General features: G+C 40.6%; 1 protein-coding gene across 1 annotated transcript in view; it reads left to right on the plus strand.

The window, feature by feature from the left end:
- The window catches only part of LOC134227280 (uncharacterized), a 130522-nt gene that overhangs the window by 107051 nt on the left and 7768 nt on the right, over positions 1 to 15703 (plus strand). The window contains exon 6 of the mRNA XM_062708652.1: positions 2383 to 2490. Coding sequence (XP_062564636.1) covers positions 2383 to 2490 — 108 coding nt within the window. The remainder of the gene's footprint in view (positions 1 to 2382; positions 2491 to 15703) is intronic.

The raw sequence follows: 15703 nt of genomic DNA on the forward strand, positions 1-15703 counted from the left end.
TATGAAGCCGGTTCCCAGCTCGTTGGTGGTGCCACAGCTTTGGTAGAAGGTAGCCGCTCGATGCCCGCTTTTCCACACTTTCTGTCCTGTCCAGCAAATCTCCTGCAGCGCCACGACGTCGAAGTTGCGGGGGTGTAATTCATCGTAGATCATCCTGTCGCAACCTGCGAAACCTAGCGACTTGCAATTCCATGTTCCAAGCTTCCAATCGTGATCCTGTATTCGTCGCCTAGGTCTTCGCCGATCATATCGAGTCGCATTATCTCTTATATTGTTCGTAAGGATTGGTTTTCCATGCGCCTTATTGGGCCTGCGCAAACCTCCTGTCTCGTCGGAGGGCTGTCGTGCCAGGGCTGTTTAGCGTCCCACCTAACACCAGGACTTGGGCTTGTGCGCTTTGAGCGGCACAAGGTCGCTTTGGTGAGGCCTACTTGCGGATACATGCAGCTTTTTATAGAGGTTTAACCAGGCATTGCAATATCATCTGAACACAGGATATTATCTTTGTTTGTGCAAAGATATTATCCCTAATCAAAGAGCACTCTGAAAAGATATTATCATGTGAGCTTTTGATGATGACCCTGATAGCCAGCACGGTTCGGGGTTTGTTCACGTTGCGAGGGTGTTGCTACAACAAAAGCAGTGAAAAAATGTCTCCATGGCGAACATTGCACTTTGTTTACTGAGCAGATAGATATCTAATGTCGTTTTCGTTTTTGCGGTGTAGCTACACTCGTGCTACACTTTTGCACCGAAAATGTTCGTTTTTGATTTTCGTGCTACACCAGTGTAGCATTTTTCTTGCACTGAAACAAGCAGTGTAGCACCAGAAAAAATCAGAGTGTGCCGTGTAGTGTAGTTTGTTGTCAAGTTTCTCCCGTTGTTATTGTTTTCTTTTTATGGTATCCAACAGGTATCCATAACAAACAAACCCAACTGCACTCAAAACGTTCGTTTTTGCCGTGCAAAATGCTGCACTAAACGGTGTCGCTACACCTCAAAAACGAAAACGACATAAGATCGATATCCCATTATATCATCAGTATCTTGGCTCAGAAGATCGAATGATGGGATAAATTGCAATGCCTGGGTTTAACAGGGCCCACTGTCAAACCCCACCACATCCTAGGCAAGCCCAACAACTCGCAGATGGCCTGGGGAGGGATCGTCAAGCCCTTGGACATAGTCCCTGCTGCCCACGACGCAGCTAACTCCTCCTAATTAGGAGTAGGTGTAGAATTTAGAAGACAATAATCATGTGACGCACCTCTAGAGCGGCACGGGTCTCACTGTCATCCTCGACAAGACCAAATTGTTAGATGCCTGCACGAACAACTTCTCCATCTAGATTCATCTGAACAATAGATAGGCAAGCCAAACAGTGGATAAGGTTGAAAACTTTCAATATCTTCAATAGTGATTCTGAAATAATCATTTGAATTTCAGGGTATGGGTTGGTATAACAGAACGTATATTTTATGTCCCAATAACAGTGTAAAAATAATTGTATAGACCCCATTGGATTTTGGGAACATTAAGTTTTGGCAAACATTGGATTTTGGCCAACGTAGGTCCTTCGTAGCTTAATTGGTTAAAGCACCGGTCTAGCGTACTGATCTTCTTCCACATAATGTACATATTCACATCTGAGTTTTCAGAACATTGTAAAAAATATATATATTTTTTCAAAACCAAAACAGCGTAAAAACTTGCAAATTCCAAAATTGACGTAAAAACCATTCTAACGTTCCTATCCGTTAGACAAAGTATAAATTATTAAATCCGTAATATTTTCTTTCCCTCAGGAAAAATGATGATGAATATTTGAACAATTTGCACTAAAATAATTTATTTTATGGTTAAAGCTACAATTTCTCGTTCATTGAAAAGGATCTTCACTTAGCCATGATGAATAGAAGACATTTTACATAATGCGCTTAAGCAGCAAATTTAATGCCAACGCTCGGCTCAGAAACGCGAAACTTTACCCAGCGGCACAACCTTTCACCGTCTTATTTCATCTATTACCCCTGATACATAAATTTGCAGATTTCCAACCAAACCCGGATTCCTCCCTACTCCTAGTAACGGTCGTTTGTCGCCTTCCTTTATGAAATGTGCTGTCAGAGACGTGCTGCTAAATAATCAGGCAATAAAAGTTTCTGACAGGTTTATCAGAGATTTCGGAATGTAGTCGTTCCAATCCGCACAACTTTGGGCGAACGAAAGTTGTTCGCGCATTGGGGGGCAGCTTTCAAAACTTTAATTAAATTACTGCGATGGACGGGGTGGACTGGTTGGAGTTCTCCTAATTAACATTAATTCTTGCTTATTTTTGTTATTTAATTTTTTTTCTCTATCGTCACGTCATGTCATCCACAGGAAAACATTGGTCTCGTGGTGCCGTGGATAATCGGATTCATCACCTTCATGGCGCTGGAAGCCGTGGCAATGGTATACTCCAACGTGCTGCGGGATCATGTAAATAGGGTGAGTAAAATGTTTGCATGTTGGTATGTTCTTGTGCGCGGAATGATATTCTTTTTCATTACGTAGATTAAATCTCGGTTATTATCATGATTAAATCTTCTTCTCTCAGTTGGTGCTAGCCAACTGCTTTGCTTTAAGAATAGGAAGAATTTCAATCTGCTGAGACAAAGTTTAGCAACATTCATTAAGTACTAGTTTACAGTCAATCTTCAATCAAATCAAAAGTGCTTTAGATTCTGTTTTAAAATAATCTGATTATTGTTTAGCTCCTGTCCAGAATTCAAAGATAATAGATTGGAACGGCTCTTCGCATGACTCCAAGGTTATTTAATGAAGCGAATTTTCCGTACTAGATTTTCACACATCGTTCATCGTTACTCTAATCAGTCTTGTCTTGTCCTGGGAACTTTCCGGAAGAGTTACTTTCGTATATCATTTACGATAACTCAACCCAGGTAGATGATAATAGCACATCAACAGTAAAACGTGATATTGTTAACAAAACACAATATGGACTGGTTTGGAATAAGAGCTAAAAGAACAGGCGACGTTAACAAAATTTTGTACTGAAATATCACAAAAATATGTATCAGGTTTTGAGCATAGTAACAAGAACTAACCAATATCTAAAGTTATTAGTTTGTTCTTATCCATCGCAAAATTAGTTATTTTTATGATATTTTGGAGCTATTTTTTTAATTTTTGCTTGTTTTTTGCACTTATTCCAAACAAGTGCATATCTTGTTTTGTTATCAATATCACGGCTTCTACCGGGAATGTGGTCTATCATCATGCGCCTTAAAGTCGATAAATAAATGATACATTGGGACATGATAATCCCGACACTATCATTGCGATAATCATCTGGCCTGTTGTCGAGAGTCTGTTGAGAAAACCGATCTGACAACGAAATTGTTTCTACCAGTGGTAAACAGCGGCAGATGATTTGGGAAGATGATAGAACTTTATTGATTATTTTATCATAGTATCTGTATATAAAGCTAAAAGTTTTAGTAATAAAACCTTGCAGAATTATATATGCCAAAATTTTATGAAAATAATTGTAAAATTTGTTTTCATTTTGGGTGTACAAACCCGTTTTCAAGACTTGTGAAGAACTTCCAAAACATCTAGCCCAGGGCTGCCCAACCTACGGCCCGCGGGCCTGATGCGGCCCTCAAGGTACTCCAAAACCTTTTGGAGTAAAGCTCACGGTATGTATCAGATCAATCAAATCTTTTACGATGACCCCATCGGCTTTGGAACAGAATGTCGAAAGACAAAAGGTCAAAGAACAAAGGGTCGAAGAACAAAAGGTCGAAGAAACAAAAGGTCGAAGGGACAAATAGTCGGAAGGACAAAAGGTCGACGGGACAAAAGGTCGGAAGCCCAAATTTTAAAAATCTATAATTCTGTACACATGAAAAAGACTAAATATAAAGTTTTAAAACATGTTTCTGGAGGAAAATCTAGCTTATTACATTCCCCAGAGATTTCTCCTTCTTCTTTAACAAATTTACAGTGATTATACAGCAGCCAGGGCGAGCATTGTATGATTTTTATTGGTCCTCGAGACGATGAAGCTACATAGTTAGTACTTGTAAGGTCGTGCTCTTGTAACACATGTCGCTTCGAGTGCATGTTTGAGTGAAACACGTTGGTTTTGGTATCATTGAATCAGTGTCGTATAATGAATTATTTCGCAGCTAACCAACACGACTTCCTATACATTCCGATGTTGATCATGGAGATACAGAAGATTGTCAGTCTCTTGTAGCAATGTGTGTCAAATTCATTTTCCACTCCTCATCATGTATTAGATAGGGATGTTAATTGTTTTAATTCAACGTGATGTCGTTATTGATTCTAAATAAGAAATAAATACTGAAGCATGTATTCTAACACTAGCCTTAAGTTGTAAACAGCTTAAATTGCATATTATTTGGTGATTCAACCGTACGAATCATTTCAATTAGCACCCAAACACGCGTGATGTTGTATTTTGTACAACATTAACGAAAAAATCTCTCTCTTGGTATACAGCATGAACGAGCCTGCATGAGTGTTCCAGGACCGCGCGCGTCCCAAACGGTTTATAATCATGATTGTGCATATTCAATCATTCATTTATTTAGTCTACATCTAAACAGATAACACTGAATCAACAATTTGACGCCACAATACACGGTTCGAGGCCGCATCTCTCCATCCTCGAATACGCCCCACGCTCGCCAAGTCGTTTTGCACCTGGCCTGCCCATCTCGCTCGCTGCGCTCCACGTCGTCTCGTACCTGCCGGATCGGAAGCGAACACCATCTTTGCAGGGTTGCTGTCCGGCATTCTTGCAACATGCCCTGCTTATCGTACCCTTACGGCTTTAGCTACCTTCTGGATACTGGGTTCGCCGTAGAGTTGGGCGAGCTCGTGGTTCATTCTTCGCCGCCACGCACCGTCTTCTTGCACACCGCCAAAGATGGTCATAAGCACCCGTCTCTCGAATACTCCGAGTGATTGCAAGTCCTCCTCGAGCATTGTCCATGTTTCATGTCCGTAGAGGACAACCGGTTATATTCCCAAGCAACACCTCTTGTTTCTCAGTGAGTAACAACAACTGTGGTGTGACTTACTGAAGGTCTGACTTATGCACAACGAGTCGTATTTGGAACTCGTTTGTGACACAAAAAGCGCAAGAGGTGGAGCCTATTTGCAACATCTTGCGACTACAATGAAAATAAAAACCCAAAAACCAACCGGGAATCGAACCATGGACCTTGAGATTTGCAACCTACTATTATCACCATCACACCAACAATTCTATTTGGAGATTCTGCTACAAGTGCACTACATAAACAACAAAGTCATTTGTAACTTCATTGTACCTTATACGGAACATGCAGGGGACTGTCAAAAATAAAATACTGCTCAGCTGAGCTCAAAGTGTTTTGCAACATATCAGAAACATTGTCGTAACAGCAATGAACCGAAGTATTATTAATTCTGCAACTTATCTGTTTTGTTTCTGATATGAAACACATCGAATTTTAAACCACCCAAGAAGTTAGATGGGTAGAATATTGCGACGCCACTTAAACGGAAATGAAACATTGAGATTTTCTGAAACTGGAAAGTGGCTTTAATGTGACTCGATGTATTGCCAGTGTCTTCAATGCAATTTATTAGGAACAAACACCTATTTGAAAGATGTTGCGCGTGCTGCTTGGGTTAGCATCTTCTACATGACACATTGCGGTGGCGAATCTTTTTTGACCGCAGTTTCTTCTGGAGCCCGTAGTAGGCCCGACTTCCACAGATGATGCGTCTTCGTATTTCACGACTGACATTGTTATCAGCCGTTAGCAAGGATCCGAGGTAGACGAATTCCTCGACCACCTCGAAGGTATCCCCGTCTATCGTAACACTGCTTCCCAGGCGGGCCTTGTCGCGCTCGGTTCCGCCCACAAGCATGTACTTTGTCTTTGACGCATTTACCACCAGTCCAACTTTTGTTGCTTCACGTTTCAGGTGGGTGTACAGTTCTGCCACCTTTGCAAATGTTCGGCCGACAATGTCCATGTCATCCGCGAAACAAATAAATTGACTGGATCTGTTGAAAATCGTACCCCGGCTGTTACCCCCGGCTCTCCGCATGACACCGTCTAGCGCAATGTTGAACAACAGGCACGAAAGTTCAATACCTTGTCTTAGTCCCCAGTGCGATTCGAACGATCTGGAGTGTTCGCCCGAAATCTTCACACAGTTTTGCACACCATCCACCGTTGCTTTGATCAGTCTGGTAAGCTTCCTTTCTTGTAGATGGGGCATATATCCCTTTCTTCCATTCCTCCGGTAGCTGTTCAGTTTCCCAGATTCTGACTATCAATTTGTGCAGGCTAGTGACTATCCTTACCAGCTGCTTTATTGGTCTTTAGCTGTTGGATGGCATCCTTAACTTCCCTCAAGGTGGGGGCTGGTTGGCTTCCATCGTCCGCTGAACTGACGTGGACATCTCCTCCGCCGCCTTGACCTTTACTGCCTGTACTCTCAGCGCCATTCAAATGTTCCTCGTAGTGCTGCCTTTCGATCACCACACGTTCGTCCGTCAAGATGCTCCCATCCTTATCCCGGCATATTTCGGCTTGCGGCACGAAGCCTTATCGGGATGCGTTGAGCTTCTGATAGAACTTGCGTCTTTCTTGAGAACGGCACAGCTGTTCCATCTCCTCGCACTCCGCTTCTTCCAGGCGACGTTTCTTCTCCTGAAAAAGGCGGGTCTGCTGTCTCCGCTTCCGTCTATAACGTTCCACGTTCTGCCGGGTACCTTGCTGCAGCGCGACCGCCCACGCTGCGTCCTTCTCCTCCAGAATCTGTCTGCACTCTTCGTCGAACATCGCTCCGTCGACTTTGTCCCACATAACCGACGTTGTTCTCCGCTGATTATGCATATGCTTCGACCTTTTGTCCATTCGACCTTTTGTCCTTCGACTTTTTGTCTTTCGACCTTTTGTCGTAGATTCTCGATCAGATCAATCAAGGCTTTTACAATGTCCTCATCGTAGGTATTCAACCAATCTGGTTCTATAAGCATATAAGCATAATGCAAACCCAATTTTCTTGAATACTTGGAATGTTCAAGGTACAAAACGTTCTGGAGGCAGGGTAGAAATATTTCACAGTCAATGCAGTGAAAAACATGTATCTCAGTATAATCTGCAGTCGCCTTCCTCGCCGCCGTGGTGAGTGCGACTGGGTGCAACCGAAAAATCATTTCCAACACCGACCATTCAATTTCGCATTCAGCCACTCACAAGTCGCTCTGACATGCTGCTCAGTTCGCGCCTTACCGTATGACTGTGAGTGGTCCATTTAAACGCGTGGTGAATTTTTTCAATTTGCTGGGTGAATGTGTACATTTTGCTGTGGTAAATTTCATCTTCGCGGCGCAGTGGGTGATGTGAGTTCTGTTGTTTACTTTTCTGCCTCTCCGGGAATGTGAGGTTGATTTCAAAGCAGGAAGAAAATTAAAAAATGAAATAAAAAAAACCTCACCTTCATCCAGTGCTGCCGAATATTTACAACCCTGTCTGGAGGTAAGCCCACGGTATCTATCAGATCAATCAAGGCTTTGGCCAATGTTCTCATCGTCGGTATAAGGTACACTGGGGGAAGTGGAAAAAGGGGGTAAGTGTAAAAATCGACTCGAAAAATTGGAATTGTACATACTTTACAGTTTTTACCACATCATAGCATCATGCAATGTTATACTTTGATGCTCACACTAATACTATGTTGAAATTTATATAACACATACACTAACACGGTTAACGCTTGAACTGTAATTTTAGATTTCGCGAAAAATTGATATTTGCATTCATAAAATTAATTCTTATTTGCACCAATTGATCTTTTTTCAAGTGAATTTATATCACAGGTGACCATTACAATACAATTAAACTAATCCCATTAAATTGGTAGTGGTTTGTACCAAGAAAGCAAATAATTCAAAGATTTTACACTTACCCCAGGTATCAAACACTGCGGGGGAAGTGGAAAATGTTCTTATTACGCAATTTTTTTCTTCCTTCCAGGGTTTATTTCGATAGCTGTGAATCTTAATATGTCCCTTCTTTGTCATCATGGTGATTCCAGTGGTGATTGGACTCATATAAATGAGAAAATGCCTGATTCATCCACCTATCGTTACTGATGCCTTTCACATGTTTTCCATATGAAAAAAATATATAAGAAAGTTAAAAATAGCACTGATAGGTAAATATATTGTATAATTCACATTAATTTTTATTCCTAACAAGTTTCGCCGTTGAATGCAATTTTTTGCGAACAAATCGGTTAAGGACAAGTGCTTAAGAATAGCTGATAATTTTGTACGTGCTTTGCGCACACACATACATACAAATACGCACTTACAGACATCATCTCAATTCGTTAAACTAAGTTGATTAGTTTATAACCCTGTAAGTCCCATTTTTCCTTTAAAATGTTCATCTTTGGGGCGAACATATAGACTTTACGTACACTTAGTGTCCGAGAAGGCAAAACCAGCCCTCCCCTAGCTATTACGAGAATTCCTTGAGGATCTATTCCGTTAAGGTAATGAAATTATTCCACAAAAGATACTCAGAGTAATTATCGTATTGATTTTAGTTATATGTAACTACTCATCACTATTGAAGGTCAAGGCAACATGGGTTTTCCACTTACCCCATCCCACTAGGGAAAGTGGAAAAACAACTCCTAATTTTAAAATCTATTTCCATAAATTTCAAGCGACCAAAATGGTATGAATTACCGCACAGTTGGTGCAAAATTGACTGTTTTTGATAGTCCATTTTGATTGAACGCATTTAAATCATTTAAACTGGTTTTACACTAGGCTAGATGTACCAGTTGTGGCTATAGCACCAGTTGTCGCACTAGTGCTTTATATGCCAAATGGCCAATCAAATCACCGCAAACCAAGTTCATATCGATAAAGCATATTCATATGATACGATAACAGCTTTGATTTCCTACAAAACAAGCAAAGCCTAATTGTAAAAATTGATTTTGCTCAATTTTTGACGTCCTTTGCACCAGTTGTCGCACTAGTGGTCCCTATTTGGCCAATCCCATAAGAAAACAGTGGGATTTGCCAAATAAGGAACCAAAATTAAGAATAGTGCCACAACTGGTGCATGCGTTCCTATTATGGATTAATCAATTTTGATGATTATAACAAATTTTATTGTGGTTTTCACAGCTGTTTTAAGGAGCAGGAAGTAAAACCTTTCGTTTGATATATAAAGTTCACCCACATGCCTTTTACTTATTTTTAAAAAAATAGTTGTTCTTAGGTATGGCGACAATTGGTACACCCACCCTAATTCAAACATTCACTATCGATTTTTCCTTTTCCACTTCTCCCAGTGTACCTTACACCAAATCTGGTTCAATAAGTATATACACATAATGTAAACCCAATTTTCTTGAATACGAGATGGTCAAGGTACTTCAAAACATTCTGCAATTCAGTCCGGGGTATTTATCAGATAAATCAAGGCTTTTGCAATATCCTCATCGTCGGTATTCACCCAATTTGGTGCAATAAGCATATATGCGTCATGCAATTCCAACTTTCTTGAATACGGGTGCTCCGGGTACTCCAAAACGTTCTGAAGTTCAGCCCAGTGTATCTATCAGATCAATCAAGGCTTTGGTCAATGTCCCCATCGTCGGGGTAAAATATTCTTCTTTTAGGGGTAAAATATTCTTGAGTTTAGTTCATAGCATCTTCCAGATCAATCAAGACTAACGCAATACCCTCATTATCGGTATTTACCCAATGCAGTGTAATAAGTATAAGATCCTAATTTTCATGAACATGACATCCAATGTCCAAGGTGCTTAATCTTGAGTCAAGATGCACAATGACATTAAGGTTAACCTGCGGTTTGTTCGGCGTATACGGACTTGGAAGATCAAGTATGTAGTTCAATCGTTACGGTTTCCAGGACGTTTTGTTGAACCTAAAAGGTCTGTAGTAGCTTGTATGAATAATGATTGAAGTCATATCAACTCAATGAACCTACTGGGATATCATATCATACACCATTCATAAGTTGGTTCATTGGATAGATCACATGATCCGAGCTCTAAAAAGGGTCTATAATACAACCGAACCTATGAGTCGCTAACGAAAGGACCATTGACTCAAGCATACATTGAGATATGGAATAGAAGAAAATAATTTTAGTATGGCAATTTTAGTTAGTCGATATCGAGTCGAAGAACATCGCCTATTGTAGCTTGTGAAAACAATGAATGAAATTGATTCGACTCAACGAACCTACTGAGATATTTTGCGCTAAACAGATACATCGTTCAGGACTAGGTTGATCGGGTAGATCGCACGATCTGAACTTCATGCCGGTTTGAAGAACCATAAAGGCCTGTAGTAGCTAGTAAAAGTGTTCAGTGAAATCCTATTGGCTCAATTGACCTGCTGAGTTGTTAAGCGATGCACGTATTCATCTTTCTGGGCTTGGTTAATCGGGTAGATCGCATATTTTGAACTCCCAGGCATTTTGGAAAATCTGAAAGGTCTAGTACCTAATAAACATAATAAGTGGAATTCTATCGGCTCAATGAACATGTTGGGATGTTAAGCGATGTACGGATACATCGTTCATGACTTAGTTGATCGGGTAGATCATATGATCTGAGCTCCGGGCCGTTTTGGAGTATCAGAAAAACTGGCTTCTGGCTGCTTTTTTTCTGTATTTATTAAGGAGACTTTCAGCCTGATGCTGGCTTCTGGCTGCTCCTTTTACTGGTTTGTTTTGATTATGTGTTCCGTGTCACGATTTTTCATTTTTCCTTTCTTGATTCCACGTGCTAAATGACGTTTGAACCATTCTTAAAGCTATGTCGATTTATAATCCGGAATAATAAAATCATGTGTATCTCGGTAACGGATTGACGTACAAAAAAGGTTAATACATCAAAACAAGGGTAATTCACTGTACTTAAAGGAAAAAATATTGATACAAATAATTTCTTCTTGTTTCTATTGAAAATTCACACCTTCTTCTTTATTCCTCTCATCAAAAGTTGCACACCTCCGGAGTCAACTTCCTTGGCACATTTGTTCCACATTTTGGTCATCTCAGTCGCGTCCCGAGCTGTTTTTCCACTTTTTCCACTTTTCTTAAGCTTCCGCTTCATTACTGCCCAAAATGTCTCTATGGGCCTGAGCTGTGGGCATTGTGTGGATTTATGTTTTTATCGATGAAATTTTCGTTATTATCGCGGTACCACTGGATGACTTCCCGGCTGTAGTGGCTACTCGCCAAATCTGTCCAAAACTTCACGGGACCTTTATGGGCTTTATGGAAGGTCGACCGCGGTTTTTGAGACATTCCTCCTTGTACAGCTTCGAGTCCATCGTATTATTCGTCACAAACACTTAGGACTTTGCCCCACAGTTGCATATCCCTCGCCAAAATCATCTGTTTTTAGGCAAGTTTGTCCAAAAAGCAAACTTAAACTTCGCAGGAACTACTTCTCGTGCCGTCGCAAAGTAGAATTTTTGGCTATGAAGCTGTCCGAAATCCATTTTGACGTAGGTTCCATCGTCGATGAACAGGATTATCAACGTGGTTGTGTAGACTTTCTTCTCTCCTTACGACTTCCATCTGGAATAATTTTTGACACGCTGCACGAAAATTCGTGAAATTTATACCACAGCAAGTGGACGCCTAGGTAGACAAACCGCTGTAAAAGAATTCTTGCAGCGGTCGCTTTCCGTGTCGCTGCAATACAATAAATGATTCCGGATTCTAAATGGACATAGCTAACATGTTAAAACAAACGGAGCTCAAGTTGAAAAGTGTTCGAATTAAAAACGGTCGTAATACAGGGGTTCACGGTATTTGGAACAAAATGGATTACGCGATACTCTCGAACGTAATCTATGAGCGATCGTTGCTGCCTAAACAACGAGCAACATAGTCCGCCAAGCCAAACTAGGTATGGTATCCATGGAAGCTACGACTTGAGCATTTGTGTTATGTTTGCTCTACTAGAATAAAACTCAAACATCAAAACACATAATTCATTTTGCTTTCAAGTTGCTGGGATGGAGGAGAGAAGGTATGAAAGCCTCCCATGCAGTGTATCAGAGTTCCATTCTCGTAGCGGACTAAAATTTCCTAATGTCTGAAAAGATTTTTCTACCAGCGTGTGGTAATAACACTTATTGTCAGGTTACCAAGTGATTTGCCTCGATCAGTTGTCTCCCATTAGTGAGCGATGAAGATCTTTAATATTTGAATCAACGAACGCCAAATTTCAATGATTTTGAAAACATCATCGATTAGGCCGCAGTAGAGTATCAAGTTTAACTATTTTATGTATTCCGTTTTGCAATCTACAGCCACAACACCAGCTTTCTACGTTACCTGCCTGGATACCTGGTTGGCTACAGCGTCGATACACCTATGCCTGGCGTATTGTAGAGCTCCATAATCGTTGGTATTGGGCAATGTTCCTCCAGTATCCAAGAACGTTCAGTGTCCCCAGGTCCGATTCCACCGCGTGCAGCCAACGTGTTCGAGGCCTTCCACGAAGTCGCCGGCCCCTACATGGTTCTCTGTTGAATAATGTTTTCGCTATTCTTTCTTCCGGCATTCGCATTAAGTGACCAGCCCACTGAAGTCTGCCGTATTTTATAGGGTTCACAAAATTTTCTTCCTTGTATACTTGATACAGCTCATGATTCATGCGTCTGCGCCATACATTATTTTCTAGTTTCCCTCCGAGTATTGTACGCAGCACTTTTCGCTCGAAAACCCCGAAAGCTCTCCGGTCCGCCACTTTTAACGTCATAACATAAAGGGCCACTGGTAGAATCAGAGTTTTGTATAGAGCAAATTTCGTTTCCGTCTGCATGTTGCGGGACCTAAACTGGTTACGTAATCCGTAAAAAGCCCTACTTTGTCTTGGTAGAGTTAATGGTTAAGCCTATCCTAGCCGTCTCCCTCTTCATTGGGACAAAAGCCTCCACTACTGCTCTGCGATCGATTCCAATGGGGTCGATGTCGTTCGCAAAGCCCAGGAGCATATGCGACCATGTGATGAAAGTGCCGTTCCTCTGCACGTTAGATCTCCTAATGGCGCCTTCGAGTGCAATGTTGAACAAGAAATTCAAAAGTGCATCACCCTGCTTCAATCCGTCTGAGGTCACAAACGAGGTTGACACTTCGTCTGCAATCCGAATACTTGATTTCGAGCCATCCAGCGTTGCACGTATCAGTCTTATCAGTTTCGCCGTAAAACTATGTTCGGACATTATCTGCCACAGCTCATTTCTCTTCACTGAATCGTACGCTGCTTTGAAATCAATAAACAGATGGTGAGTCTGCAAGAATTTATCAATTATTATTATTTATTTATCCGCAGGCTAAACATCTGATCCGTCGTTGATCGGCCCTCACGAAAACCTGCCTGGTGTTCGCCAACGAAGGACTCCTCAAGCGGTCTCAGTCTGTAATTGGCACACTCTAGTCTGTGCTCTTTCTTATAGATTGGGCATATTAGGCCATCAACCAGCCGGCAGGCAGTTCTTCATCCTCCCTTATTTTCTGGATAATGTGGTGGATTGATTGATGCAGATGCTCACTTCCGTGTTTGAGAAGCTCGACCGGGATCTCGTCCTTCCCAGCAGCGTTACTGTGTTTCAGCTCGTTTATAACCTTCTTTACCTCGCCCAGCGTTGGTGGTTCCTCAGTTTGACCGTTTTCTACGTTGCATTGCGTTGCGTTGTAACGGAGTATTTCGTAGATTTCATATACTGATAGCTGTCATGCATATCCTTTAACTTTCCTACCCAACCGCTCGTGATTTTTTTTATTTAATAGCAATCTTATTCGTATTTAATTCAATTGAGGGTCTGAAAAGATAAAGCATGAAAGCTACGATTCCTGGCCACGCCCATCTTCTTCGTTACTAGGGAAAGGAAGGAAATGATGATATCTCGGGTACTTATTCAAAAGGACCTAAGTGATTTTGTAAACAAAGATTCAAACGTTGATTTCTCCAATATGATAGCACTCTCACGCAAACCATTGACTCAAACAGATAGAGCGAGGTTTCGGCTACCTGTTCATGGTGTTGGTTTGTGTGGGAGCTCCATCAGATTGGACAAATCGACGTATGAATCTTTGTTTACAAAATCACATACGTCCTTTTGAACAATATTGTTTTGCCTTTCTCGTACACCAAGGTGTAACGAAAAGGCTATATATTCACTTCCAAGACGATTTTGTGATAGAAGGTCCGGAGACCTATAGTGTTATATATCAATCAACTCAGCTCGACGAATTCAGATGATGTCTGTCTGTGTGTATGTGTGTGCGTGTGTGTATGTATGTGCGCAAAATAAAACTCACATCTTTTAGGCACTTATCTTGATCCGATTTGTTTGGAATAAGTTGCATTCGACGGGGAATTCTGTCCCATTGTTTCCTATTGAAACTTGACCAGATCAGACTATGGGATCAAACGATATGGCCAAAATACGATTTAGATACAAAAAAAACACGCTAAGAAATTCTCACTAATTTTTTTTTTAGTATATGATGTATGAGAAAGACACAAACACCGCTAGGTGGAACAATCCGGGTTTTTATTTCAAACTGAATTTTAATTTTGAATATGAATAAAATTCCAACAATATATGTTATTCTAGTGATTTTTATCAAATGACAAACTTGTAAGGATATTTAATTCTGCAGGTTTTATCGCCATAGCTGACTATGAGTCGATATTACAGTTTTTGCTTTTGCCTGACAATAGAAAATAATTTTAGCAACCAAAACAGAAAATAATTTTGCAACGCCGTCTTTTCGCTTAAGTTCAGAAAGTATTCTAAATTATGTTTCCTAAAGATCATATGACCTTATGCATTAATTTTTCTGAATTATGTCCACTACAAGTTGTCGCGCAAATAACGACAGCATGTTTCAAAAGTGTTTTTAAAGCTAGGTGAACATGCCAGCAGTGCTGAATGGGAATCAAGTAAATCTGCATTCTTAACCTTGCTTTCAAGTTTTCCTATCAATTGCATTTTCTGAAACTTTTTCTTCGTCAATATCTGGCAATCGATTTGGTTATCAAGCTGAAGCCAAAATTTTCTATTGTGCCGGAGCCAAACATTAAAGATTGTGGTTATGGTCGTTTTAGATCTTACATTGAGAAGTATTGTTATTAGTTGGGGTAACATAAAAATAAACTTAGTTTGAGTTTTGCATTCTTTGTAACAAATATATTCACATTATATTTCGAGTGGAAAATTAGTAAGAATGCAACTAAAAAGCACTCGTTACGAGATTTCCCGAGATTCAGCAGCTGATTGGAGTAGGAATGTATGGAAACCATCATAAAGTCATTTTGAGTCTCGCGCATTTGTGCGCCTTCGGGAAATGTTTTACAGCCGAGTAACTGCAAAATAATTTTGCTTATAGGATTGATGTCAAAATATCCCGCTACTCGCTTGAGAGCAGAAAAGCGACTCTATCCTCAGCACCCAGATCAATATCGGAGCTTGAACAAAAAATCTTGATTTCGTTTAATATGTTCCGTAGGTTTAAGTTAGTTGACATGATAGTTGATAGCCAACCAGTTTTTCTTGGAGTAACTTCCTTTCTAGTAACATTTT

This window comes from Armigeres subalbatus, chromosome 3 (assembly GCF_024139115.2).
Source record: "Armigeres subalbatus isolate Guangzhou_Male chromosome 3, GZ_Asu_2, whole genome shotgun sequence".
NCBI classification, from domain to species: domain Eukaryota; kingdom Metazoa; phylum Arthropoda; class Insecta; order Diptera; family Culicidae; genus Armigeres; species Armigeres subalbatus.